Raw genomic sequence first — 27681 nt, 5'->3', positions numbered from 1 at the left:
CCACATACAAAGAAGTTGTTAAAACTTAAACACAAGTGTTCTCTAGCTAAGTTTCAGAACGATACAAAGAAGTGGTTAAAACAAACGTTTTTTTCTGGCCAGCTTTAGGACAACATTACCACATACAAAGAAGTTGTTAAAACTCGAATAAGTCCCAAATTGGCCAAGTCTCAGAACAGAGTTTCTTCATACAAAAAAGTTGTTAACACTCAAACAAGCTTCCTTTACCTAAGTTTCAGGACAAAATTTCCACTTAGAACAAAATTGTTAAAAGTCAAGAAAATCTTTTTGGCTATATTTCAAAACAGAACCTTACATGCATTATATTTGTTAAAACTCAAAGAAGTTCTCGTTGGCCAAGTCTCAGGATAGAGTTCCCTCACACAGAAAAGTTGTTAAAACTTAAACAAGTGTTCTCTAACTGAGTTTCAGAAAGATACAAAGGAGTGGTTAAAACAAACGTTTTTTCTGGCCATGCTTTAGGACAACATTTCCACATACAAAGAAGTTGGTAAAACCAATAAAGTCCCCCATTGGTCAAGTCACAAAACAGAGTTTCCTCATACAAAAAAAAGTTGCTAACACTCAAATAAGCTTCCTCTAGCCAAGCTTCAGGACAAAATTTCCGCATACAACGAAATTGTTAAAAGTCAAGGAAATCTTCTTAGCTATATTTCAAAACAGAACCTTACATGCATTATATTTGTTAAAACTCAAAGAAGTTCTCGTTGGCCAACTCTCAGGATAGAGTTCCCTCACAGAGAAAAGTTGTTAAAACTTAAACAAGTGTTCTCTAGCTAAGTTTCAGAAAGATACAAAGAAGTGATTAAAACAAACGTTTTTTCTGGCTATGCTTTAGGACAACATTTCCACATACAAAGAAGTTGTTAAAACTTAAACACAAGTGTTCTCTAGCTAAGTTTCAGAACGATACAAAGAAGTGGTTAAAACAAACGTTTTTTTCTGGCCACGCTTTAGGACAACATTACCACATACAAAGAAGTTGTTAAAACTCGAATAAGTCCCAAATTGGCCAAGTCTCAGAACAGAGTTTCTTCATACAAAAAAGTTGTTAACACTCAAACAAGCTTCCTTTACCTAAGTTTCAGGACAAAATTTCCACTTAGAACAAAATTGTTAAAAGTCAAGAAAATCTTTTTGGCTATATTTCAAAACAGAACCTTACATACATTATATTTGTTAAAACTCAAAGAAGTTCTCGTTGGCCAAGTCTCAGGATAGAGTTCCCTCACACAGAAAAGTTGTTAAAACTTAAACAAGTGTTCTCTAGCTAAGTTTCAGGACAGAAGTTCCACATACAAAGAAGTAGTTAAAACAAAGTTTTTTCTGGCCATGCTTTAGGACAACATTTCCACACATAAAGAAGTTGGTAAAACTCTAATAAAGTCCCCCATTGGTCAACTCACAGAACAGAGTTTCCTCATACAAAAAAAAGTTGCTAACACTCAAACAAGCTTCCTCTAGCCAAGTTTCAGGACAAAATTTCCGTATACAACGAATTGTTAAAAGTCAAGGAAATCTTTTTAGCTATATTTCAAACAGAACCTTACATGCATATATATTTGTTAAAACTCAAAGAAGTTCTCGTTGGCCAAGTCTCAGGATAGAGTTCCCTCACACAGAAAAGTTGTTAAAACTTAAACAAGTGTTCTCTAGCTAAGTTTCAGGACAGAAGTTCCACATACAAAGAAGTAGTTAAAACAAACGTTTTTTCTGGCCATGCTTTAGGACAACATTTCCACATATAAAGAAGTTGGTAAAACCAATAAAGTCCCCCATGGTCAAGTCACAAAACAGAGTTTCCTCATACAAAAAAAAGTTGCTAACACTCAAATAAACTTCCTCTAGCCAAGCTTCAGGACAAAATTTCCGCATACAACGAAATTGTTAAAAGTCAAGGAAATCTTCTTAGCTATATTTCAAAACAGAACCTTACATGCATTATATTTGTTAAAACTCAAAGAAGTTCTCGTTGGCCAACTCTCAGGATAGAGTTCCCTCACAGAGAAAAGTTGTTAAAACTTAAACAAGTGTTCTCTAGCTAAGTTTCAGAAAGATACAAAGAAGTGATTAAAACAAACGTTTTTTCTGGCTATGCTTTAGGACAACATTTCACATACAAAGAAGTTGTTAAAACTTAAACACAAGTGTTCTCTAGCTAAGTTTCAGAACGATACAAAGAAGTGGTTAAAACAAACGTTTTTTTCTGGCCACGCTTTAGGACAACATTACCACATACAAATAAGTTGTTAAAACTCGAATAAGTCCCAAATTGGCCAAGTCTCAGAACAGAGTTTCCTCATACAAAAAAGTTGTAACACTCAAACAAGCTTCCTCTAGCCAAGCTTCAGGACAAAATTTCCATATACAACGAAATTGTTAAAAGTCAAGGAAATCTTTTTAGCTATATTTCAAAACAGAACCTTACATCATTATATTTGTTAAAACTCAAAGAAGTTCTCGTTGGCCAAGTCTCAGGATAGAGTTCCCTCACACAGAAAAGTTGTTAAAACTTAAACAAGTGTTCTCTAGCTAAGTTTCAGGACAGAAGTTCCACATACAAAGAAGTAGTTAAAACAAACGTTTTTTCTGGCCATGCTTTAGGACAACATTTCCACACATAAAGAAGTTGGTAAAACTCTAATAAAGTCCCCTATTGGTCAACTCACAGAACAGAGTTTCCTCATACAAAAAAAAGTTGCTAACACTCAAACAAGCTTCCTCTAGCCAAGTTTCAGGACAAAATTTCCGCATACAACGAAATTGTTAAAAGTCAAGGAAATCTTTTTAGCTATATTTCAAAACAGAACCTTACATGCATTATATTTGTTAAAACTCAAAGAAGTTCTCGTTGGCCAAGTCTCAGGATAGAGTTCCCTCACACAGAAAAGTTGTTAAAACTTAAACAAGTGTTCTCTGCTAAGTTTCTTGGGCGGCCTGAGCGGCTTGGGCCTGCTGCTGGGGGTTGAGTGAGGCGTGGGCATGCGCGTGGGCGGAGGGATAGCCGCCCATCGCAGCCATGCTCATCGGACTCAACGAAAGAGTCGGCATCGAGGAAGGCATCGTTGGCACGACGCTGCTGCTTGCGGGCACGGCCGACGGATGCTAAATCAAACAACGAAATCATCAGAGGAATAACAACAATAATAATAATAACAATAATAATAATAATTACAACTATAAAACAATAATTATATTAATATAATACTTTACGAAACTATAACAAATAAACTCAAAGTTCTAGAAAAAGGAAGAAGGGGCGAAAAAGGTTAGAGGGAGGGTCAAATGGAAAAAGCCAAGAAAGAGGCACATAATGGCACACGTACACCAAATGTAAGAATGAATGAGTAGTGGAACTCATCATAGTTCGTGAGCACTGCGATCGCTTAGTCTAGCGATACCATGATAATATAGAACATTGATTTCACCAACGAAGGTATTATTAACTCGAACATTGAGTAGAAAGATTTTGATGGATTGTACTTTGATCATCTACCATTAGTACACCTAAAATGTGTTAATTTTAAGATTTGTATTCCAAGGTTGCAGATTTGGAACACCTGGGACGTAAAGATTAAGACTGAGTTCCAAATGAACAAATTTTTATGGTGGAACTAACTCAATTAATTAATTCCTGTTTTAAAACCGGCTTGTAAAGTCAAAGTTATGAAAAATATTCATTGAATTGATAAAAAAAAAAACGAAAGAAATTTAGATAGTTGCAACTATCTAAATTGTTTAAAATCTATATTAATATAAAATATAATCAGCAATAATAATTAAAACTAAATTATTATTACGCTATGTTTGTTTTAAGGTGACGTTTACTTCAAAAAAAAGATCAAACTAAAAACAAACTAAAAAACAAGAGCTAGAAGAAGTTAAAATGATTCAATACCTGTTCGCTGAGGTGGGAAAAAATTAAAAACGAGCAGATCGACCTACTACCAAGTTATCTATGGTAAGCAATGAAACATTTAATAAAAGCACGAAGTTAGCCTGGTTAGTAAGGCCACAATAATTTCGAGACCATGTACGAACATTGTACGTATGTGATCTCTAAATCTAAATTTGGTAGCAATGGCGGCCAGACGCCGCTGATGGTGCGAACAACTTAAGAGGCTAAGAGCGACATCTAGTACATTTTTGTCTAATATTAGTTTAAGCTGCGACTATGCATGAAGCGAATAATTAGTGGCATTGGCGTTCAGCAGCAGCAGCGGCGGCGGCGAGAGCAATAGCAGCAGCGATAGCAGCAGCAGCAGCAATAGCAGCAAAAAATACGTGGAGCACTATTCGTGTATAGCCATATATAATTAGATGATGACTTTTCCGTGTTCCCCTCGTTTTGAATATAAGCTTCTTGCACTGGTTGTGAAAATGACTATGATTTTTGGGAGAGGCGGAGCGTAAAAGAATCAGGTACAGATAGAAAGTTCACTCAGCTTAAGAAATCGTTCAGAAAGCGAGCAGCGATAGTAGCACCATTAACAGGTAGTGAGAGATGCAAGCAGCTCAGCGAGATCCACCACCACGCGCACAAAAAGAGCAACGGCTGAAGCGGCATATCACAGCATCAGTAATAAAAGTATCAGCATCGTCATCGGGATTATATTACTAATACTAGTGGTCAGTTTCTTATTATCATTATAAACGAAGGTGTCCTTTTTATGACTATTAAAGATCATAAGCTAAGATTCAATGGCTCTATTCTGGAAAGCAATTAACCAGGCTTATTAATACTCAGGTCATATATATGTGTATATATATATATATATATATATAAGCAAAGCTGATTAGCAAAGCAAACCTAACTGACGACAGTGGGATCCTTACAACGTATATGTCATTTATAAGACTTATAATTTTTTACCATTATTTTTATTATCAGATATAGCAATAAATAAGGCATCTAGTACTCGTATCCAATTATAATCCAACAAGTATAACATAATATATGTATTTCACCAATACTATCAAATTTCGTTAGTAAAATTCAATAAAACAAAGGCCCTAGATTTGATTAGAATTTTTATTGGTTTTATAATTGTAAAATCGGTACAAAACAAATAGTGTTATTCTTTCTCATTAAAATTACTATTCAAGGCACAAACATTAAAGCCAAGTTTAAAAGTTTACTCAAGACACAATAGCGTTCATCAATGATTCAGAGGTGCAAGCGCTTTTATTTCTGTGTAAGCCAAAGCGAAGCAAATTCATATGGGCCTGGTGACACTAGGATAGATATAACGTTTGAAGATATTTCATAATATGTGAAAAGGTAGTTGTGCCAATTGGCTTAATAATAAAATACACCACACAAAAAGTTACACATAGTAATAACAAAGCTTATTCTAGATGCACCTTACCCTATTCCGTATATATAGCTTAAATAATACTTGACTTGTGTAGAAGCGAAAGCAAAAATTCGTAGTGAAATATCATTTTTAGCTAACGTAAAGAGCCTCATATTGCCCCTCTACTAGGCTACAGTAAAAAGGTACCTCAAAATTCTTATATGTATTCAAGAATTTACCAATATTAGGTCTGAAATCGAAACGAAGAGGAGAATCGTACTTAGTGGGTGTGGTGCCGTTCTAATGAAGACTGGTATTTATTAAGCTACAGTTGTACTATACTAGAATGTTATGATTTTATTTAGATGCAGGGAGTTCGTTAAATCGGTCCTAGGGTCAATAGCACGAATTCTCAGGCAGATAGAAATACGTAGCTGATTTGAATCGCATGGGTCTCAGCTGTACATACCTGGGTGAGTCCGGCGGAGTCAGGCGTCTGCTGCAGGCTGTTCTGGTCCTGCGCGACCGTACCAAGGGGCAGGCGCGCCGATAAAAAAAGTATATGTTAGATTAATATTTTGCACAAATCAACGTCTACTTATTAATTTAATTACCTCAACAAAAAATGCATAGCAAACACACACAGTCTATTCTACTTTCTCTACAGATTTTTTTAAATGTTTACGGAAACCTGCATTACCTGTTTTTGAAAGAGTCTATTCAGTTATCTTTCTTCGAAGAAATATGCGTATATGTTCCTCTTTTTAATTATTCAACTTGGAACAGAAGAAATGAATTTTAAAACAATCGGAAACATTGCTAGTGGGATTAAGAAAAATAATATATATTGGGGACCAATTTGCTAAATGGATACACCACACATTCAAACGACAATATAATTCTTAAGCACACACGTCTAAGGTTTAAATTTACCATATACACAACAGGCATAAGGAGTAGGGAGCAGGAGTATATATATTCAGAGAAGAGAATCAATCTCGACGCACTTCAAGGGCTTCTCAAAGTAGTCTGATGTTGACTTGAAACAATACTTCGCTCACAAAACGTGTCGGACTCACAGGTTATTATCATCACTGTAATAATTTAGAAATATATATTGAGATACCGAAAGGCAAAGAGTATCACTACTGATAATAACACTCGTAAAAGTGTTCGGGTGTTTTTTTCGGATACTATGAGGATACCCAAAAAACAAAAACTAAAAAATTATGAAAATTTAAAAAAATCTCATCGTTTGTAGGACAATTGCTGCGATGGCATAATAAAGTAGTTATGCTATGTTAAAGCTGAGAGGTCTCTAATTAAGCTATCTGATAGTGGTTGGGCAAGTCATCTTTTGAAGTTTTACCTACAATTATATACATAGAAAGAACACTAAAGCATAGAATTTTATGCCAGTACCTCGTCTTTTCAGTATATCAGATTAGCTTTATATTATTTATGAAGTTACTCGTGGGTCGTGCAAGCATTTTGTCATGTGAGCCACCTTTCCAGGTGACTCAGGTAAACTCAGGTTATTGCATGCCTTAGGACGTGAATCAATGGAATCACCGTGTGATTCATTTTCAATCTGCATGGCCTTGTAGCTATATATAGAGCGAGAAGTTTATGCAGAAGTTATAGTGGTCAACTGGCCACGGCGACAGCAACTGCACTAGCGACTGCTTGCTTGCCTCTATAGTAGCAGCATTAGCAGCGACAACAGCAATGGCAACCACAATAGCGGCAAAAATAACGATGTGTCCCTGTGCATAGGGAAAAAAGTATACGTACAACAAACGTGTAGCAATTAGAACGTGTCCATGGGATCAAATAATGATTGAACAACAAGCCCTATATTACGATAAGCTAACGACGAAATGGCCATAGCTTGGATTTTCGAAACTTATCACGCTTAAGGAAATTGGGGAAGGGCAAACCAATGAAAGTGAAACAGGGGCAGACATAGCCACAATCGGCACCACCATCAAAATAGGCATCCAGTATCCGCACACTTCAGATTGTAAATGATAATTGCAAATGATGATTGATTGCAGATGCGCTTTCTGACGAATAAGCGACAGTTGCGTCCCCCGCCATTAGGAGGCCGCATAAGCAGCAGCACGACATCCATATACAATTAATTAAGTGTATTTCTACATGTAAATATGTGTGTGTACATGTGCGCCTGTTTCTTAGTGTCCATGCCTTATGTGGTAGTCAGTGTACTTTTCTGGTGCAGATTACTTAAGCCTTAGTTGTTATTACTATGATTGCTGTTAACTGTGTTACTAGTAAACATGATTATATCCCTGTGGGCGTAAGTTATTGGAAACCATTTGATAATTAAGAAAAATAAGTATTTAATTACTGAAAAGCTTCGCATAAATTCGAAGTCAACTTTGCCTATTTTATAGCAGAAGAGGCAGATGTTTTATAGACCAGTCGCGTTATGGAGATTTTTGAGCAAAGTGTGAAAGTAAAAAAAGGCAAAAAGGGTTCTATGTGTGCGTGCATAAACGTTCCCAATAACGCTCTCGAGGATTTCTATATTGTACTTCTGTAATTCTTCGCAGGAGATACCAAAATCTGTGACATTATGCTTAAAAACTAATAAACATGATTTTCTCTTAGAAATAAAAAAAATCATACACATGCAAAATTGTTAAACAAAGCTAGATAATGCTTTTAGATTCTCCTTAAAGCTTAAGAATTCTAAAAGACTATTTGCGCTACGGAAGTCTGGGCTGCCTCAAATAACGTTCAGCATATTTCGCTTTTCTTTTGTTGGTTTACTGGAAAAAGCCAGGTATTCGCTGTTCTCACGAAAATGTACATATAATTAGAATCTGTTATAGCCATTTCTTATATGCGATAAGTACACCTAAACCCACTATATCAAAGATAGAAGATGCTCGTTTCAACGACTTTTTCTTGTATTTTTTTTTATAAAGTCTATATATTTCTATAAACTTGTCAACAAGGAGCCCCGCCTTAAGTGAAGGCTCAGCTTGTGCGAAATGACTGCTTTGGGCCTTCCCGTTAACCACCCTTGGAGAAGAAAATATTTCCTTTTCCAGCTAATCCCCTTTTCTAAAGACTACTACATTTTAAGCAAATCTATTAGTGGATCATATTCTTTTTGCCTTCAAATGTCATTTAGGTGTTTCAATATTTGCTCCTTACTTCAATCGTGAGTTAAGGGCTTCTTGAGAGTCATCTTAGTAAGAAGCAGCCTTGTTCCTTACTTCGGCTGGTTTGACCCCATCAACGAAGTTTAGGGTTGACAAATAACAGGGTTGGGTTATTTGTTACCATTTATTGAACCATATATATATTTATTCATCAAGTAAACAAAATGTGTTTTTTAATTTAAGTATACATCATCGATTAATTTCGGTTCATTTTTGTATAGCATAAGGCACGTATACGCGGCAGTAATGAAACTTAATTGCACTATTGTATAATATATATTATTTTCTCGAACTCTATAAGGAAGCGTTTAAGATTGTTTACTTTCATTCTGTTATAGAGCTTTTATAAAATGTCAAAGCCCAACAGCTCATAGTTTCTGGTATCCCGGCTCTCCAAAGGATGGAAAGAGTAGGGACTACTCTTGCTATCCTTTGGATATAGAACAACAGCTATTGTTGTCCTTTCACTACTTTTATTTCAGATGAATATATTAGATACTAAAAGAGGTTTGGACAGCTGCATATGCAGATGCTCGCTAGTTTCATCATTAATCGCTTATTTTTAAATGCGATCAAAACTAAAAATTTAAAGAACGCAAAGAAATAAGAAGTTCTGAAATCTTTAAGCATCGATTTCAACATGGATAGGAAGTGTAATGATATTGATGCCCGCTAAGCCCAATCGCACAATGAGCCGATATTATGGAGCGGTAGTTATAGTAATTTAACAATCATTGAGCCTCAGCTGGCCATCGATACGTATATTATTAGAGTCAAAAATCTAGCTTTCTTAGTAAAACATATAGGCGCATAGGGGCCTCGATCCCTGGAAGCCTGGGGCAGACTGAATTATCACCATAAAGAAAATAAAGAAATATATCATGCATGTTTGTATAATAAAACCAGAAGAACTCCGCAACAGTTAAGAAAATGACTAAAACTATATAGAAATCCTGAATTAGTGTCTGTGTCGATTATTGCTGTTGTTTTTGTTGTTGTTGTTAGCACCGTTTGTGCATGCTTGAATGTTTATAATGCGTTTAATCACAATGGAAATTTGTGGGTGGATGTGTGTGTGTGTTGTGGATAAAATTATATTGTAGATGGCATAGTATAGTTAGCGGCACAGTTGAAAGGTAAAAGCGGGAGAGAGAAAATTGCCTTTCAATCCGACCAAGAGGTTGCAGAGGTAGTTACGCGTACCCTTGCCTTAAGCTGAGCCTGAAGATGTGCGGGCGGATGGAAGTAACGGCATTGTTCCCTAGCGCAGCGCCCTTTAACAAAGTCCATGCAAACGGTGACATCACAGCCGCCCGAGGTGGCCTGGGTCGAGGTCTCAATGCCCACGTGCTCGGGCGGGTGGGCGAAGCGGCAGTCATGTTCGGCTCGCTTGCAACTACCGCGTTGGAACTCACGGCACACCTAAATGGACGGATAGATTATAGATCAATATAGAATAGGCAACGGATGACAGTGAACGGAATTATTGGAAGTAGGAACGACACAGAACGAAAAAAAGAACGCGACAGCAGCTTATTTCGATGGAGATCACCGCAGCTTCAACACCACATCGAATAAAGGCGAATATGTTAGCACTGAGGCTAAATACAAGGGATATTTTTAATTGCGAATTAGCCGAACATTTGACTTAGCAAAGAGGCATTTCTTTATATAAACAAAGCGTTTCCTCTAGCGCAGATTTGGCCAAAAATAATATAATAGGAAACAAAATCCTACAAAGGGTGAAAACAAATAGCGGTAATCATTCGACGCTGAAGCAACAGTGGACTGGTTACTAGCTTTTTGTTCATAAAGTTCTTTTTTATTTGTTCGCAACAATAATAGAAATAATTCCGAAGTGGTCACGGATTGGCCTGTGATATTAACTCCGTGCCACCAACACGCGTACGAACACGCTTACCACACCGTTCGATATCAGCCAACGAAAGTGCACAGTCATGACAATTTAGAGCGAAACATGTAAAAGCTGGCTGCTGCGAAGCGCTGGTAATAATGAAGAATAATGAAGAAAGATATGTAGTGAAGATAGTTCATAAAGATATAGAGAGAGACCGCATTATTTAAAAAGAATCAGAAGACGAAGCATTCTTACCACCTGTAGTACCTTTTCGTTAAGGGAAGGACACTTATGTAGAGAACTGTTGGACAAGGTGGCACGTGACGGCTGACAAATCAACAGGCAATTGCAAGTTTTCTATTTGTGTAATTTGAGCACGACACCCCGACTTAGGTAAGAACGAGATCGTGGACCAGTTCGCTGCACTGGGGCATTTGGATTTGACGATCATTTGATTTCGTATACTACACACAGCGCACACTTTTTCTAAGTGCCGAGGTCCACTTACCTCAAGCCTATCAGTCCTCTTCTGGGGCGAGATGAGTGTTGTAGGTGTCATTAAGGCGGTGGGCTCCGCTGCGGTAGCCACCATCCCCGGGAGAAGCCCTGTCAGGTAGGGAGATGCCATCAGCGTAGGCATGTATGGATTTGCCGCCTAGAAATGCCGGCACATGAAAGGTTTAGTCATACAGTTTATTTTATTCACACATTTCGTACATTTTTTGTTTGTATCATCAGTGTGTTTTTTGAATAATAATAATAACCGTTTACATTTCGTGCGTAATCAACACGTGCGAATGGGTTGGTGGGCGCATAAAAGTTGAAAGCAAAGTATTGGAAAGCATACAAGCGAATATCTGCAAAAATAGACGTACACCTAAACCACAACACAAAATCTCAATATCAACATAAACATCATCCATTTAAAACATTGTTCTGTGATGTCACGTAGATACGCTACATTACATTATAGTTGTTAGGGGCGAACGAACTCGTTGGTATGCATATGTAGTATATGTACATCTCCTATGAAGAGGTATGTAGTGTTAGTGTGAAACCAGGACATCGGTGCATCATCAGTGAATGGATGACCTACCTTAGCGTAGTATTCCGTAGCAGCTGTGGAGTGTGCAGAATGCGTACCGGGTGCAGTCGTATTGTAAGCAATGGGCATTCTCCAAGCGGCTAGAGCGGCATACGGACTTACCTATGAAAGTCGCGATCACACCAAACCAGACCAGTTCAGCCAATTCACAGGATAGGATGCAAAATGCGGACGGATAAGCAGTGTCACAGTCAGTCGCATTCGACAACAAAACAAACTTCTACTTTTAATGCAGGCACACGAGCTAGATGGCAATGAAATTAACCCAAAAACAAATACAGTATGTACATAAATACTAGCCACGTCAGAGCGCCGGCTCATTTTCTTGTCATAACGCCTTTTATCACAGCTTTTTAGTGGGACAGGTTTCAAAAATTCTAGCATTCTATGTTGTTGCGCTGGAGCTGCGCATTGAGCCCGCTTGAAAGCACGCGCAGGCACAGTCATGAGGCCAGGCGAATCCTGACGGTCTTACATGACATTCTTTACTTGCTCACTATTACACCAAACGAATACAGTACATAATTTTTTTATAGGTACATGTTGGGTGCATATATTCCGACATCCAGCAGATTCACACCAGTAACGCTTTAAGTTTAGCATCCAGCTATTGCTGCCCCAAATCCGCTACCACATGCTAAGACCCTAAGTCCACAGTAAAATTCAATATGTGACTTTTAAAACATTAATCTATAGGAGTAGCCCGAATATCACTGTAAAAGTTCAAAGATCTATTATAAACGCTTCATTGTGGCCGTTCTTTGAAAATAAATTATGGATAATGACAGAGAGAGGAAACTTAAAACTGACTGAAAAGTCATCAAGAGGTAAAGATCGAATATCGATAAATGATCAGTCACGTTAATCTTTGGCCCTATTTAAGATAAAGCCAGCCATAACAAAAACGAAAAAGTGAACATTTGAAGTATTTCATTTATTATAAACAATGCCAAAACTACCGCAGTTTTTAAAAACGAGAGCCACAGTTCAGTACTCTTAGATCTTTCCATTAGTTGTTTACGATATATTATTTATCTAAGAAGTACGGAAAGAGTAAAAAAAAAAAGGAGAATGAGTGTTCGTTTGCAACAAAAAGGTCAGTCTTGAATATTTCGCGCGAATTTTTTTTTCGTCGAATACGCTAAGGTCATCTTCATCTAATAAGACATTCTGATGGAATTGATCAGATTTTCTAAAAAAAAAAAAAGCTGACGGTGAAAAGCGCCGGAAGGATATGTTTTCACAAAGCAGACCTTGTTTGTTGTTCTAAAAATGGATTTAGATTTGTTAGTAGCTTAGTTTAGTGAATTGTTATGACGAAAAAAGCCAAATAGCTTTCTAGTAAATCTTGATGTAACTTCCTGTACACAGACTACTTGATACCACTGGGAGCTTACAGATGTTAAGAGAATAAAGATGGCATTCGCAAGCCCTGCAACGTTGTCCATCTGAAGTAGCACTAAACTACCGATCTACCGATTAGCCGTGCATCTGACATCTGCTCTATAGTAGGCCGATAATTTGTAGCAGTATATATAAGACTGAAGTACAATTACAACAACGAGTTTGATCTGACAAGCGTAAGGGTCATGTGGCATAACTCTATTTTTTCAATGACATCATGACGTGGACATGATGTCCTTTAAGTTAAAAGGTGCATTAAATTATGTATATATATTTGTGTTTATAAGATCGCAACCACAATTGCAAGAAAAATATAATGTTAAAAGTCTATTAAGTTGCCTCTGCAGAATATACCAAAGCGAGCGGACTCCTTGATCATACATGGTGCGGCAGAAGTAATGAACATACGAATTAACAAGAACTTGTCGTTTTAAACAGGTAAGTGAAATGTAATGGTTAAGGCTCTTTAAATTGGCGCGAAAGTTTTGGTTAGTTGCGGTGCTTAATGTGAGTGATAATTTTGACATGCAACGTTTTAAAACTTCTGGACTACGAAGCCCGTAAGCAGCTTTGAGACGGCCTAACTGTTTAAGGACTAAATTAATTTGAACCGCGAGATTAAAAATTCAACTGGTTATTTTATAGAACCATTATTTTTTTAAACTCAATGCTTTTACGGCGACAATAGCATCGGATGTGGCCATTGTGAAATCCTGGACACAGCAGTGCCCAGCCATACACTATAAAACCTATTTAAACGAGAATGGAAACTTCTATTTTTTATGAGCATAACATGAATAAGATGCCTTCTTATAATCTGAGTCGCAAAAATATACCTATAAAACTATTATTCGTAGTAATAACAATATTAATAATACAAATTATGATATTACACGTATGTATGGTTCCATTATTTTGGCTTTTGTGTGCTATAGCATGCATCAAACCACAAGTCTTCAGCATTTTTGAAATTCCAGACTTGAGAGCTACACGAAAATATGTAGAGTCATAAATTTAACTTTGGTCAATATTTGAGAGGAACACTTATATTAATTGAATTCGAATGCTCAGTAATTACAACAACTGCACCCAAAATCTGTAGTACACGTATAGTTAGTGTGTGCATTATACATAACTAAAGTAGGAAGCATATGTCGCATGTTACTATAGAAGAGCTGAAAACTTTCACCTTATATATCAAAAGCTCTGTATAAACTGCAACTGTTTCAAAAAGCAAAAACTAGCTTTTTCAACAAACACGAACTATTTCAGGCTAAGCGTGCTCTAAACATTCATCTATAATGCGCCGTGACCTGAAAAGCAATATTCACCATTGTAGCAGCTTGTGCAGGATTGGTTGTAGGTTGTAACATAGTTGCAGCTGCCTGCAGCGGCATCTGTTGAAGAAGGGCGTTCTTCAGCGCGAGGTGGTTGCGACCATTGATAAGCAGCTGGTCCTTGAGATGTTGTGGAGGGTGAAAGTATTTGCACGGGGGCTTTTCGCGATTGCAGCGGCCCTGAAAAAAAAACAAAGGAGAATGCCTTTTATCCTCACGTGTATATGAGTGCAAGAATCTAAGACACGAAACCAGTAACCGAGAATCAGGCGAACACGAGGAAAGTCTTAGCGCGTTAGACTTCAGTTCACAATTTTGATCTTTGTAAATACTGCAACGTGCGAATATTTATGGTCGTGCCGGGTAAACAAGAGAGGGAGAGAGCCTTGGCTTTGCGTTTGCAAACGGATTTACAGCAAAGAACACTAAATCCGAATGGTGAATCCGTTGTTTCTCTACAACCATAGAGATTCACCGTCGGTAATAAAAAAAACAGGATCCACGAGTTTTCCGGTCGACATTTTTCTTTTCACTTCAGACGACAGATTATAGACATTTATAATGAAAAACAAGTTGTTTTTTAATAGAACTTTGAAGAATCTACCTTGCACGTACTTGCGTAAACGTTTGATTACATGTTTGTTCACACAAATTGCTGTTTAATTTAATGCGTAATTTGAGATCACCATGAGCTCGTTAAGGTTTATTATCATGAAAGAAAGGTTGTGTCAACACAAACAATATTCCAATTAGGGGTTTGATTTACTTGGTCAGTGCTCTCTGATCTTTATAGGTCATTTCACGTGGCATTGTAGAGTACCTTGCAGTAAACAGGTCTTAGCCGTAAGTGCTCATAGAGAAATTGAGAGATTCACCTTGTTACTTTTGGCTCACCTTATATATAAAAAGATTTTAGTAAAATTTAAAAAAAAAACGTGTGAATCCAAGCTAGAGTACAGCACCACTTAAGAATCCATAGCAGCATACTAGTCTAAATAAATCGATCCGAACTTAAACTGGTCGCCTTCAGGTTATTTTCTTTTTTCAGCGTTAGGGGCTGTACAACTTCATATCATAGGCCTATAGTTTACGACTAACTTTGGAAATGTATCTTTCGTATATAAAATGTATGTGCAGGGTGCAAAACCTATATTGAGGTAACCGTTAGGGGACTGTTTTTCATAGTGCGCAAGTGTTCAGCCGCTGCTCCTGATATCAGACGAAGGTCAGCTTCTTTTGCAATAAATTCGCCGTAGTGAACAACAGTGCGTCGTTTTTGGAATTTGAACTAAGATCAGCTGTTATCTAATTTTTAAGCGCTAGACGAACCCCCATCGAAATAGTAAATCTCCTGAGTTACCCCAAATCGACAGTGTACAGCGCCGCAAACAAATATGCGGAAGCAGAAGCAAGCTTCAGTACGGCGCAACGGAAAATGCACGGCAGGAAAAACGGTGTGGATTTCAATTAACCCCTAGTATCCATGAATGCACTTTTAATTACTTTTCTCTTTCTATCGGAGCGTTAATGAAGAAATTTGAAGTGAGTAAGCATATGTTATTAGGGACTATTTATTGAAACCTCAGGTACGCATCGTGTATCATAGAAATCAGACAGCTGCTTTCTGGAGACAACAGAACGAAGAGATTTGATTAGCTGTTTGTTTAAAAAAAATTTTCAAGAATGAAGCAGCAAGTTGTCTCCGATTCTTTTCTGACGAAAAATTTTACACCCTTGGTACAAACATGAACTGCAGAAATAATGGCCGCCTTGTTTACGATTCAGGGCAAGTGCTTATTGTGGGCAAAGAAAATTTCTGGTCTAAGTTCATATTCTGAGTGTTGTGTCTAGTAAAAGAGATGTCATGCCGCCATGTTTTTTTCAGACAGGCTACTGCGTCGCCAAAGAAGTTTATCTACGTGTTCTACAAGCTGCTGTGCCACCACGGACAGCTGAAGTGTCTGACGAATGCCATATATATCATATAAGCCGACAAGCACAGGGTTAGCTACTTGAGAAAACGAGCATGTTCTGGAATGAGCTTTAATGGCCGCCGGATAGCCCTGATTTGAGCACGTTGGATCACTATATATTGAACATTATTGAACGAGAGTCCAGGAAGCCTCAAGATGATAACACGGTAATTTCAGGAAGACCGTTGCATAATTGCAAAACGAACATTTTAAAACAAGTTCGTAAGCGATTTAAAACTCGAATTGAAGCCGTAAATAAATGGCAGTTATATTGAATAAACATTATTGTCAGGAAGCATAAGGTTTCTGACAGCCGTGTTTATTCTATCCTATGGAAAAACTTTTGCTGAACTATCTTTTTCATTTAAAAATAGTTTTAGACAAATCGTAAAAGGGTTCCAATTCATATTTCACACCCTATATTGGATACAGTCGGTATTCAATCAAATTGTTTTAAGGTTCAAGATCAATTACTTCGAACTAAAACGATATATTTTCAAGTGATCTTTAGATTGGAAAAGCGGGATTATTTTACTTTAGACTAGTATTTTATACGCGGATAGACTAATCGATGAATTGCCGACAAACAATGTGATATAGTTGCAAGGATCAGTATTTTATGACACCGCTTTTTGCTACGATAACTGTTGACCTACTTTAGGGTATGTTTCTGATGCAGTTTTTCTCATCCATGTGTAGATCCTGTTGTTATACATTAGTAATTATTTCATGAAGGTTTAGAACGTTTGTCATTTTCTGTCTTTCACGAATTAGTGATTTCACGGTTCTCCAAACGCTCTCGATGGAATTAAGCTTTACCAGAGTAGCAGGGCATGGTGATACCTGATCGTCACTGGCAAAAAAATTCTTCGAGCTCTGTGACAAGACATCTCATCGTGCATGAAAGCGTAGGGACCCTTAGGGAATCATTCTCACACATGAGACGGCACCTTCTTTCTTCTCTAGTATTCCTTGTGCAAAATGTATCATACCAGGGCCCTTGTCAAAAATTTCTTGTGGATGTCTTACTTTTCGCGCGAGGCAGTTTTCCAAAAATCGCTGCTCGATATATCTGAAGGCTTAATGGGCGCTTTCTCCAAGAATTTCAAAATGGGATTTGTCTAAGCAGTAGACAAGTTCTTCTCGGTTCTCAAGGATCTTAGAATTTTCGATTTTGATTACCCAATCAAAACGGGATCATTTAATTCAAGCATTTGACAAAAGTTCCTTAGCAAGTCTTAGCCGTTGTGAATCGGCGGCGAAACGTGATTTTCAATTCAACTTTCAGTTCGCTCAGACGGACATTATATGAGACGAATTTACTTTCTTGAAATTCATGAATAATAGCATGATCCTCCATTCGTAGTACACCTTTTTTGATTGTTAATATTAATTTTGTGCCACAGCAGCATGAAGTTTTCCCTCAGTTTTCTAGCAACGTTGGCGACTGCATGGTGGGAAACGTGACACATCTTAGCAGTTTTACGTTGTGTACATTTATTTTGTCGAAACCATCTGTTAAACAGTGTTTTTTTGCTTCACAGTAACACCTACTTATTTTCTCACTTCGACTTTGAAAGAAAATGAGCAAAATCACCAAAAAACACTCAAGCTCATCTAAAGGCCACCATTTAACTTTTCAGCGCCAGCAAAAGCCAGCTTCAATGGTGAGATAGAACCCGCCGGCTGTACATAGTGCGAGATCTTCACACGAAATGTGAATGCTGGATTTGCTGTAATCCGATTATAGCACGGTAGCACGAGTGTAATCGTTGAAATACGTTATGATAGTTTAATGTACCACATTATTTGTCAGCACTTTTAAAATGTTTGCTGATGTCTTTATCGACATGTAGGGTATCAGTGTAACCCAGAATAATACCCTTTTTATTAATCAGAACTGCTTCAAACGATACTGCCTTTGTGCTGCACGCTCAGCCTTAGTTTAACTTATTTGGGTCTATTCAATTAAGCACCAACTGTGCAATTTAAGATCCGGACTAAACACCCATCCTGCGTGATAGCTGAATGCAATTTCTATAACTACTGATGCTATCGTTGATTTGCAAGGAAAACAGGCGCTTTGGTAGCTACCTTGCTGCCTGCCCAACGGACTTCTGAATTAACAAAAGATTTAGTTTGGCTAAAATACACTAATAATTTCTTCCGTGACAGGTCGTCAGAGGACGTCAGGGGCAAATCGAAGTAAACAAAGTCAAGTTTTGCTTAATACTAGGTTGTTCTTGTTATTTTTTCTTGTTTTAAACCTATATCGTTCAGCAAACTCAAAACCTTAGCTAGGGGAAAGCTAATGATGATAAAAGCAGTTACTTATTTTCTAAGAATAATAATAATAACTAAACCGGTGGCTTTATTATCCGCTATCGACCTCATCCTTCTTCCCATTACTAGAAGCAATCACTAACTAACAAAGTAATTTAGCAAAACATTTGTTTTCTAAGATTTACAATATATTAGATAAAACGATTCAAAATAGGCGAACTTATTTTACAATATAAAAATAGCGAACTTCCGTCGGGGTCAAGCTTACCTCTTCGATTAATGCAATCCACTGAGATATTGGCTTGCCAAGATATTATAAGATAAACCTGCAGGATATTTTATGTGACGTTTCTGAAGCAAACTTCAGTGAGTTCATATGTGCTCGTGTCCTTCACCCATGGACTTACTTATCAAGCTTTCACTTGAAATTTCAAAAAAAGAGTTTTTCTAAGATAGAAATTGTATTACCTGAACGCGCCGGTTAAGGATGTTTAAGAGGCAAAAAAATTCATCCACATATTGATTTTTACTGTTTTCATGTTGAAATATATTTGGATGCAGTTTGTTATGACTTTTCAAAAAGAAGAATGACAAAATTACACGAAGTTAACTACCGCGTGCTTTTGAAGGCAATAATAAGCAATTAGTCTTACTTAAGTTGGCATAATGTTTTACTGCCATCCGTTTTTCGTAAAATATCCACTTAATTATTCAAATTTAACTATTTTGTATTTTCAAAACTTTCTCCGTCATTTACAATCCAGCCGTTTTAACCCTAATATTTTCGTTTTTTTTTTTGTCGTAGGCTATTCGGCAGCAAGATTTCAGAAATCTAGTTTTTTGGAAATTTCGTTAAAAGCTTAGAGAAATAAGAGTTTTTAATTATTTGTCGCCTCACGTACGAAGTTAGTACTGGATCTACGAAGGAAGATTTTATTCGGATTCATTGGTACTTACAGTACATTCAAATGGCTAATCATGAGTCAATTTCAATGAAAAATTTCAAATGTAATTTTTTAAAGTTATCCTAACTACAAGCTAAACGAAATTTAGCATATAAATATAGTGTGGAATAAGCGTCCATATCCCGTGACGACAGGCATCGCTATTCTTAATTTCCGTTTTTAGGAAATGATTTTACATTTAATGAAGCATCTTGTGCATTTGGATTATTATACTATAAGAGTCTATCTGGTTAAGGGAAAAAACAGCAGTTTTGAAAACTTTGTAGGTATGAATGTTTAATTTCTCCAATGAAACCACAACAACTGCTTTTGTGTGCTGTGGTCGTGGTGAAACAAGACAGAGAGGTGACTCTCGTTTTGAAAATGTTAGTTTTTACAGACAACAAGAGTCTACTAAGAACATATACATATATGCTTTAAACCTTTCTTATCTCATGCCGACACTTTCGTGTCGATTGCAAGACTTGCAGTAGGAGCCTGTGAACCTGCATGATGTCCTTTTGTAGTGAACTAATCAAAAACAAACTGAGGTTACAAAAAAAAATAAAAAGTGCTTTTAAGAGTATGAAAGATGCGGCTGAACTGCCAAAGAAACACCCATATGTCTCTAAAGGATTCTTTTAGGTGAAGATTTTATGATTCAGCAAATTTACGGCACGTATCAGAGGATTCTGTCATGTAAAAAAATGTATTTACACAGTGTTCAAGAAGGACACGCTAAGAATCAAAATAAGGTGAACTTATTATTCACGGAAAAAATGGCGACGCCTATACGCGTATATGCAGTGACATCTGAATATGAATTCCATATGTTTTCAACAAAAGCCAAATTCTTTCAGCTGGTATAAATCGCGTAATGAATACCAAATAATTTTTTAGAATTGTTCAAGCATAATTTACTGCGTATACTAGTTATGTCATCTTTGTTAGTTTCATGAAATATCATAGAACGGTTAGAAAACTGATCTGGAAACAGCTTGCTTCTTATCACTTGCTCCGATTTCATGTTTTTAGACCCCCGACTCATTGACCATTCATGTATGAGGTATCCACAGTATGACTTACAATACATGTTGCTCTCCACATGCCCCACGAAGTTTTTCATATTAAAACCTCGCCATCTAAATTTACCACATAGCATGCGTGATCAAATAAGGAAGGTATTAATATCAAAGTTTTTATAACGCACGCTATATCTAATTTTATCTTTCCTATCCAGCTAACATCGATTTAGTCTCGCTGAAAATGTATGTATAAGTTAACTGACATTTTGTTATCATGTGTGAATTGTACGAGGCGTAGACGTTATCACACAGATTATTTTCCAAGCTCAATCAATGGAAGCTGCTTTCCGTCAAAATTTTGCGCAACGAGCTTGCTTTTAAGGTGATTAAGTGTAGTTCTCCATGATTTAGAAATAAAACAATGGAACTTTTACGGATGGTTGTCTACCGTATTGATGCAGAAGAAGACTCAAAACCTGAAGAGCCATTAAATCCTTGTTGTGGCACTTTGTATAGGAGCATGTCTTTTGTGAGACGCTGTGGCTAGTGTGAATAACACAGCGTTTGGATCTCTATTGGCAGAAAGCAGATTTTTATAATGAGTTGAAATACAGCCGTTCGCAAAAATGCAGAACCCTCCTACTCTAGGCTAGAGTGCTCCTGGTTGGAAACTCGCAAAGCGCTCCTACTATTTATTCCGAATAGCTTTTAGCTAACTGTACGAGGTTCTGTTAGCGGAACAAGTTACACTTCACATGAAGGAGGAAATGGATGTTTGCTTTGCATCTTAACGACTCCGACATTACAACAGCTATAGCTTTATCCGATTAAAATATTGGCGTGCAGCACATCAAAATTCAAGTAGATTTTGTGTTCAGTTCTTGCCCGCTCTTTACCATTCAAAGTGCTTACTGCTCGCTTTCCAAGAATGAATATAATGGCAGAAGCTTGTTCTCTTCTCCTCATAAGACTTGCTAAGCCTGAGTTAATCTTGAACTTTTTATCGATCCGAAAAACCTTTTGACTTCACATAAATAGTTCGTTCCAGTATTATTTATCGCCCTTAACCGGCTACAAAATCTTATGTATCTGTCTCTATGCCGCTTTGTATGACGCGCACTTGAAGTAAACTGCAACACCATTTGTATACATTATTTCTCGCTGGCGACAATTTTATCCTTTACTTTTGACGGTGTGTTTTGGTGGCGACATTTGTGCTCAGAAGAATAACAAAACTCACTACAGCTAGTTCAGTTTACCAAAGCATTATTGTACTCTCCACACAAAGTTGAGTGGTGATACTCATGGCACTGGTAAAGGCCATATCCGTCTTTTATCGGAGAAGGTACTTCATACTAGTAAGATCAAGATGCTCAGTGAGTGATAAAGGGTGTTTTGTAGTGAATTTGATTACGGATATCCGCTGAAGTGAAGCTCTAACTCTCAAAAGAATTGCACATTACGTACAATTGGCTGCTTGAGAGCTCAGGATTAAAATAATTCGTGAATTTTGGTTTTTGGTGCTCAAAACGTTTTAAGGGACTGAAACATCCTCTGGTCACAACACAATGGATCCAGTACGTTATAATAAAATTAATACAGTCGGATATTCAATTTCTTGCTTTATTGACACGATATGGCCATTGACTCTTTGGGCTAGGTATCTATATAATCTAAGTTGAGTTTAAAAGAATGTTGACAATAGAATCAATAATTTTTACACTATTAAATATATATATATATATTTAATAGTGTAAAAATATATATATATTTTTTTTTTGTTAAATCTGGTTTATTTCTTACATTTACCTTAATTTATTTCATTACGCATAAGTCGTGTTCACTAAAGGTTTGAACAATTAATTGCGAACTAGATAAGCGGCTAGGAAAAGACGACAAAAATTTAGCACAGTCTTTCATTACCATAACAGCGCAAGCTTTATGAAGGGTTAGTCACGAAATTAAAGGGTAAGGTAAGTCACGAAAATTTATAGCCACGAAGCAATAGTTCTATTGGTTATAAATATCCTTCAAAATTCTTCTTTTTCTGCATTCTCCAGTCATTCAAACGCCTCGAGTTAGCCTATCAAGTTGTCTGATTTGACAAATCAAACGGATTAACATGATAGGATTCTTTCGTACCAGGAAGGCCTGTGCCTAGGTTCAATAATCAAACTGCCGTGGATTAGTTGGTTCTACTCTAAAACTCCAATTAAAGACAGACTAAACCAAATAAAGTTTTTCTCTCACCGCGGTTCTCAATGTTACCTGTTACAGTTCCCTCCCATTTACCCCAGCGTTACATAAGGTACTCTACAAGGCTTGTAGTTGCCGTTGTAAGGCAGAAATTTACTCGTATAATCAGGCTCCACTGAATTTCAGCTTGTTAATCTGCTAGATGAGCCAAGCCCGTAAAGCAAGTCACAACACTGGCCTTCTCGAAACATCGGAATCACATCGAGTTATTAGAAGAAAGCCTGGTCGCACTTGCTGCTGACGGCAAGATGAAAGGAAAATGAAAAGAGAAGAAACGCAATACATAGAGGGTAGATTAGATTAAGTGAGGCAAATTACAAAGCATTTAATCTAGGTAGATTATGTTAAATTTTCAGGTATCACGGCAAAGTGCAGGAATGATCACTCCACCGACAATCAGTGTGGCAGATTGTTTGCCAAGCTAAGTAAGTAACTGGACGGATCACACCGATAATGGGCTGGGTTCGATCCCCAATCCTGCAGTGAAAATTGAGCAGCGTGAATGTTGTTGCAATCAATATTCTCAATATATCCAATATTAGCCTCAGCTGCTTCAGTTATACATCGCAAGAGTTATTCATCCCTCAGCCATCACAAACGTAAAAAACATGAAATAACAAAGACTTGAATAATAAGTTGAGTGTCGTTCTATACTAATGCAAAAAACCTCAGTGCATCTCTGAACTTGCATGAATATCTCCAGTTGTTACATAAATAGAAACTGACCATATCACGATGTAAATATGAAATTAAATATGTGTAGCTTGTCGAACGCATGTGAAGTTCTTCCGTGGAAATATTTTTAAGTAAAGCCAATATCTTCACTGAAACCTATATTTGAGTCAGATTATTTTCATTATTAAATTCCTTAAGGTATTCAAAACTATCGTAGTGAATTTGCAAGCTAATTTGTTTATTAAGCTTATCACCCTCTGAAGAGAAGTTGTGGTGTCTAAGATAAAAATGGCCACGATTTTATATTTCACAGAAGTTAAAGCAGTTTATCCAAAAACGACACCCCTGCCTGGATTTTAAGGTGTCAGTGCTAAAAATGCAGGCTATATAATTGACTATAAAAGGCGCGTAATACAAATTTGAGGTCAAAACTATTTTCAGAAATGTCTTTCGTAGTACATACCACTGCCAAAAATATGGCAACGTGAAGTCTTTAATTTTCTACGCGCTAATCTTATTGATTTATATTGTGCACTAACCCTTACGATTGATGTCTCTTAAAATAAACGGCTTCAGGTTTATATGTTCAATGTATGCACAGGTCAATTTAATGTACATTGCTGATAGAGAAAATGGCGTAGACGTCGATTTTATCTAAAAAAAGATTTAGGGTTAGAAGACAGAGATTGCAACCTGGAGATGTTCCTAAATTTTGCATACAAAGACTTAAATTCAAGTTCATTAAAGGTTCTGATTTACACAGAATGTATTCCTTTCAAGACTGAGGTATCAGATGAAGTTGAGATGCTTTGTCAATACCAAGCTTTAGAAAGTAAGTTAGATTATATGTAACATCGCAGTATGTTGGTGATTATGATGTCCTAAATACAAAATATGCATTGCAAGCAAATAAATAAAATAGTTCAAAAAAGATGAGGTCAAAATGATTAAACTTTAGTCTACCTCATTAACTCTTAAATAGCGTAAAGTGGGTTTCATATTCAAAAGGGAAGTGCTGTCCAGCCAAATTGGGCTGGTTCTGCTCCGGTGAGTCTGCCTCCCTAGTGACTAGCCTTTCTAATATACTGTTAGGGAGCCCAGATGATATTATAGCTAGTCAGTACATGTTGCCAGCTGGGGCTTGGGGATCATCTGACAAAGCCCTGTTATGTTCGTCTCCAAGGCGACGAACAGCGATCGGATATGGCGGCGGGCCATGATCTCACCCGTTAAAAGGCGTAGCCAAATGGCCAAACGGGCATGCAAGCGGCAACGTAGTGAATCAAGTATGTAGAGGCACGGACGACAAGAGTATAATTTTACTCAACCGACCCTCCTTGCTAGTCATTCTATTCGAACTCTTATAAGCGAAACAGGGGGGCTAAAGAGAGGTATAACGTCCGAACGGTATTACTGCTACAACGACTATGACGGCGACGATCAGGTTTACCGAACCGGCCAGGGCGCTGTTTACTTCGTCTAGGCCCCACATGAGCTTTTCGCTACGGAGGAACATTGGTATGCAAGGCAAATGAGAGAAAAAGCGATAGGGCTGGCTTATTTTACTCCAATTGACGTTGATCGGTCCACAAGGGAAGAGAGGCACCCTGCAGATATGACTACCTGCAGAAAGAGCCTCCAAAGACAGAAATGCGGGCAAGCGGAAGATTTCCAGGTGTAGACTTCATAATGTACTAGCAAGAGCTAACAGTGTTCGCTTAGTAGCCACTTGTGTAATCACACGGATAGTTTCGGTACACTGCAGGAAACCGGCAAAGCTTTGCTAGCATGAAGTCAGCGTCTGAATCAAGCAGATTATTCAATCGTTTGTTTTTGACCTCTTTTCGGAAGGTCCTCGAACTGAGTCATATGGTAATATAAAAATGACAAGAAGGGAACCACCTCTTTAGAGGAAATACACAACCACCAAATAACAGTAATGGCTGTCCCAGAATAATACTAGATTGTGCAGCGCGAGAGAACTTGAAAGTCATAACATCGACATAGGGACGGGATCTACAACAAAAATGACGACTAGAGGTTACAATGTTTCAAAGCCTGTCAAGGACACTATCTCAACTATTCTAACACAATCCTAACTCCACTTCGCATCAGTCTCCTTTGGCTGATTTGTGTAATAAGAGTGTCTGAGTAGATTGAAGCTTACTTTATTCGGTCTAGTAGAATCTAGCTTTCTTAAGTACCGCGTCTAATTTCTCAGGTGTATTTAAATTACTTGACCTTCAGATCGAGGAGATGGCTTCCTTTTCTTGTTATTGGCTTCCACAGAGAGTCCCCAAAGGCAACAATTTTGTATTTCAATATTGGTTTTTTCTAGTTTGCTTTATATTTAACCCTAATTCGTGAAAACTAGGCTTGCTGATTTGTGTGTGAAGACCATGTGAAGGATGCACATCTTAAAGGCGTTTTAAAGTGTGCTTATCAACACTTCCTTGAGTGGTAGGAAAGGGTACTGCAAAAACTATTTGATTGATACATGGCTCGGAGGGCATAATGATAGACGAAATAAGATTGAAAGATATAATCTGTTATAAGAGTCGTCATGCTTTTTTATTACTTTATTGAATTGTCGTTTTTCGTATACATAGGAAATGCCCAGAGAAGATAGAAAATGCCTTAAGGAAGCTAAAAGAAAAATTGCAGAATTTCATATTGCGACATGTCAGATTTTTTATTTAGCATTTATTTATTTATAATTTTTTAAATTAAAAAATTAAACTTTTAAATTTAATTTATTTACCTTTGCTGGTAGTGGTTAAGTGCTTTGTATACACAGTTCAACGACATAATATTCCAAGATTAGAGTGAATATATAGAAGCAATAAAATACTCTGCGCTATATGGGTTATACAAGCCTCGTTGAGCTTTTAAATGTAATTTAAAAAATTTGTTAGACGTCCTAAAAATGATGCTAGGAACAACAATCGACATCGTATCTATCACGATTTTCTCTGCATCTAGGACACTCATATTAATCGTTAGACTCGTAAGAACTCGGCTTTCTACATGTCTGTGGTGGAACGTACGCACGAAAAAGCGATGGACAACATTCCTGTTTAATCGGTTCATCCTTTTCTACTCATTGTTACAAAACGCACTCGACACAAAAAACCCTGATCAATATCAGCGAATTTTTGTTTCGAGTTTCTAAGACTGGTCCTTTGAGCCTCCGTTGCTGGGAGCTCACAGCAACAACGTAGTTTTCGGACAGCAGTAGTCAGCTTATCAAGAGATATCGGGTCATTAAATGTTGTCCCAGTACTCTTCCGAGGAAGGATGCTTTAACACGATTTAATTATTCAAGGTTCTCCCCTGTAAAATATTTTCAGATGACGCATATCCTCTGTGTTGCCAGCGGATCAAGCTTGAGATCAAATAAGCTGTAAGCAGTTCCGCAGCATAAGTGGTGAAACGATTTGACTGTCTATGCGGCCGGCGCTGTTTTCCAGCGTTTCTTGATGACGTGCATAGTGAAATTTCTACCATTAATGAAAAAGAGCAATTTCAAATACGAAATTTGGTTAACATTAAGAAGAGGTGACTTAATGAGGTACAGGGCGTCAAGGTTGCTATGTTGCTTGGTCGCTTCCGTCTTATTCAGATGGACGACAGATCCCAAATATGTGATTGCACGTGGAACCAGGCTATTGTATTTGGCACCTGCTCAACACATGTATCACCAAGTTGTCTGCATACAAGATGACTTCGGCTGATCTCCTCGGTCCTCTTATTTGATTACAGAAGCTTTTTGGCAGAATGGAAAATAAGAATGAGCTTAGATTGCCCTCTTGAAGTAGATTGTGTTTGTCTTTGTCATCTTTGTGAAAAGCGAGAGTTCGGCCACTCTGTCGTCAGTGATTATTCTATTTGCAGTAAGTTCTGTAGAATTGCAGGGAGAAAGTTGAATATATTCACAGGCACATTCACCTCGACCGGAATGAGCGTAACCTTGTTCGTCGGCGCCGAGTCAAAGGCCGCTTTCAAATCAATTAATATAGCTTACAGCAGATCGCTTATAGCAAATTGCATGGCGTGATCAATACTTTCTTGACGGTGATCACCAGGATCCTGTACGCCTTTTCCATGGAGTGTTTTCTCCGGAACCTATCCTGTTCCGTTGGGCTGACGTATACGCTCCCTATGTACCTGTTCAGTTTCCTAGTCAGCAAATTCTAGCGCAGGTTGCAAAAGTCACTTCTCTTCGCTAGTCCTTGCCATGATGACGGAGCAGTCGTGTAACCCTTTGTTTTAGGGATTACTAATGAGACAGAATCCTTCCTCTGAGCTG

The 27681-nt window shown here is 37.5% G+C and overlaps 1 protein-coding gene and 1 long non-coding RNA gene across 3 annotated transcripts in view; one reads left to right on the top strand and one right to left on the bottom strand.

Annotated features, from left to right (window-relative positions):
* Positions 1-27681, bottom strand: part of LOC111247363 (uncharacterized) — a 113342-nt gene that overhangs the window by 3241 nt on the left and 82420 nt on the right. Inside the window, exons 4-9 of the mRNA XM_086983047.1 lie at positions 14211-14396; positions 11467-11577; positions 10879-11025; positions 9716-9934; positions 5788-5835; positions 2950-3126 (exon numbers count right to left, since the gene is read on the bottom strand). Of these exons, the coding sequence (XP_086839173.1) occupies positions 2950-3126; positions 5788-5835; positions 9716-9934; positions 10879-11025; positions 11467-11577; positions 14211-14396 (888 nt within the window). The remainder of the gene's footprint in view (positions 1-2949; positions 3127-5787; positions 5836-9715; positions 9935-10878; positions 11026-11466; positions 11578-14210; positions 14397-27681) is intronic.
* LOC147757147 (uncharacterized) lies at positions 14615-16534 on the top strand. 2 transcript variants are annotated; one of them, XR_015325095.1, is made up of 3 exons: positions 14615-14696; positions 15534-15670; positions 16102-16534. It is a non-coding gene; the product is annotated as an uncharacterized LOC147757147 (long non-coding RNA). The 2 variants fall into 2 exon arrangements; XR_015325094.1 differs by having other exon boundaries at positions 14640-15670.

Source organism: Varroa destructor, unplaced genomic scaffold, assembly GCF_002443255.2.
Source record: "Varroa destructor unplaced genomic scaffold, Vdes_3.0 BEIS01000003.1, whole genome shotgun sequence".
Taxonomy (NCBI): domain Eukaryota; kingdom Metazoa; phylum Arthropoda; class Arachnida; order Mesostigmata; family Varroidae; genus Varroa; species Varroa destructor.
The sequence above is the reverse complement of the archived record's forward strand: the minus strand, read 5'-3'. Positions and strand labels throughout refer to the sequence as shown.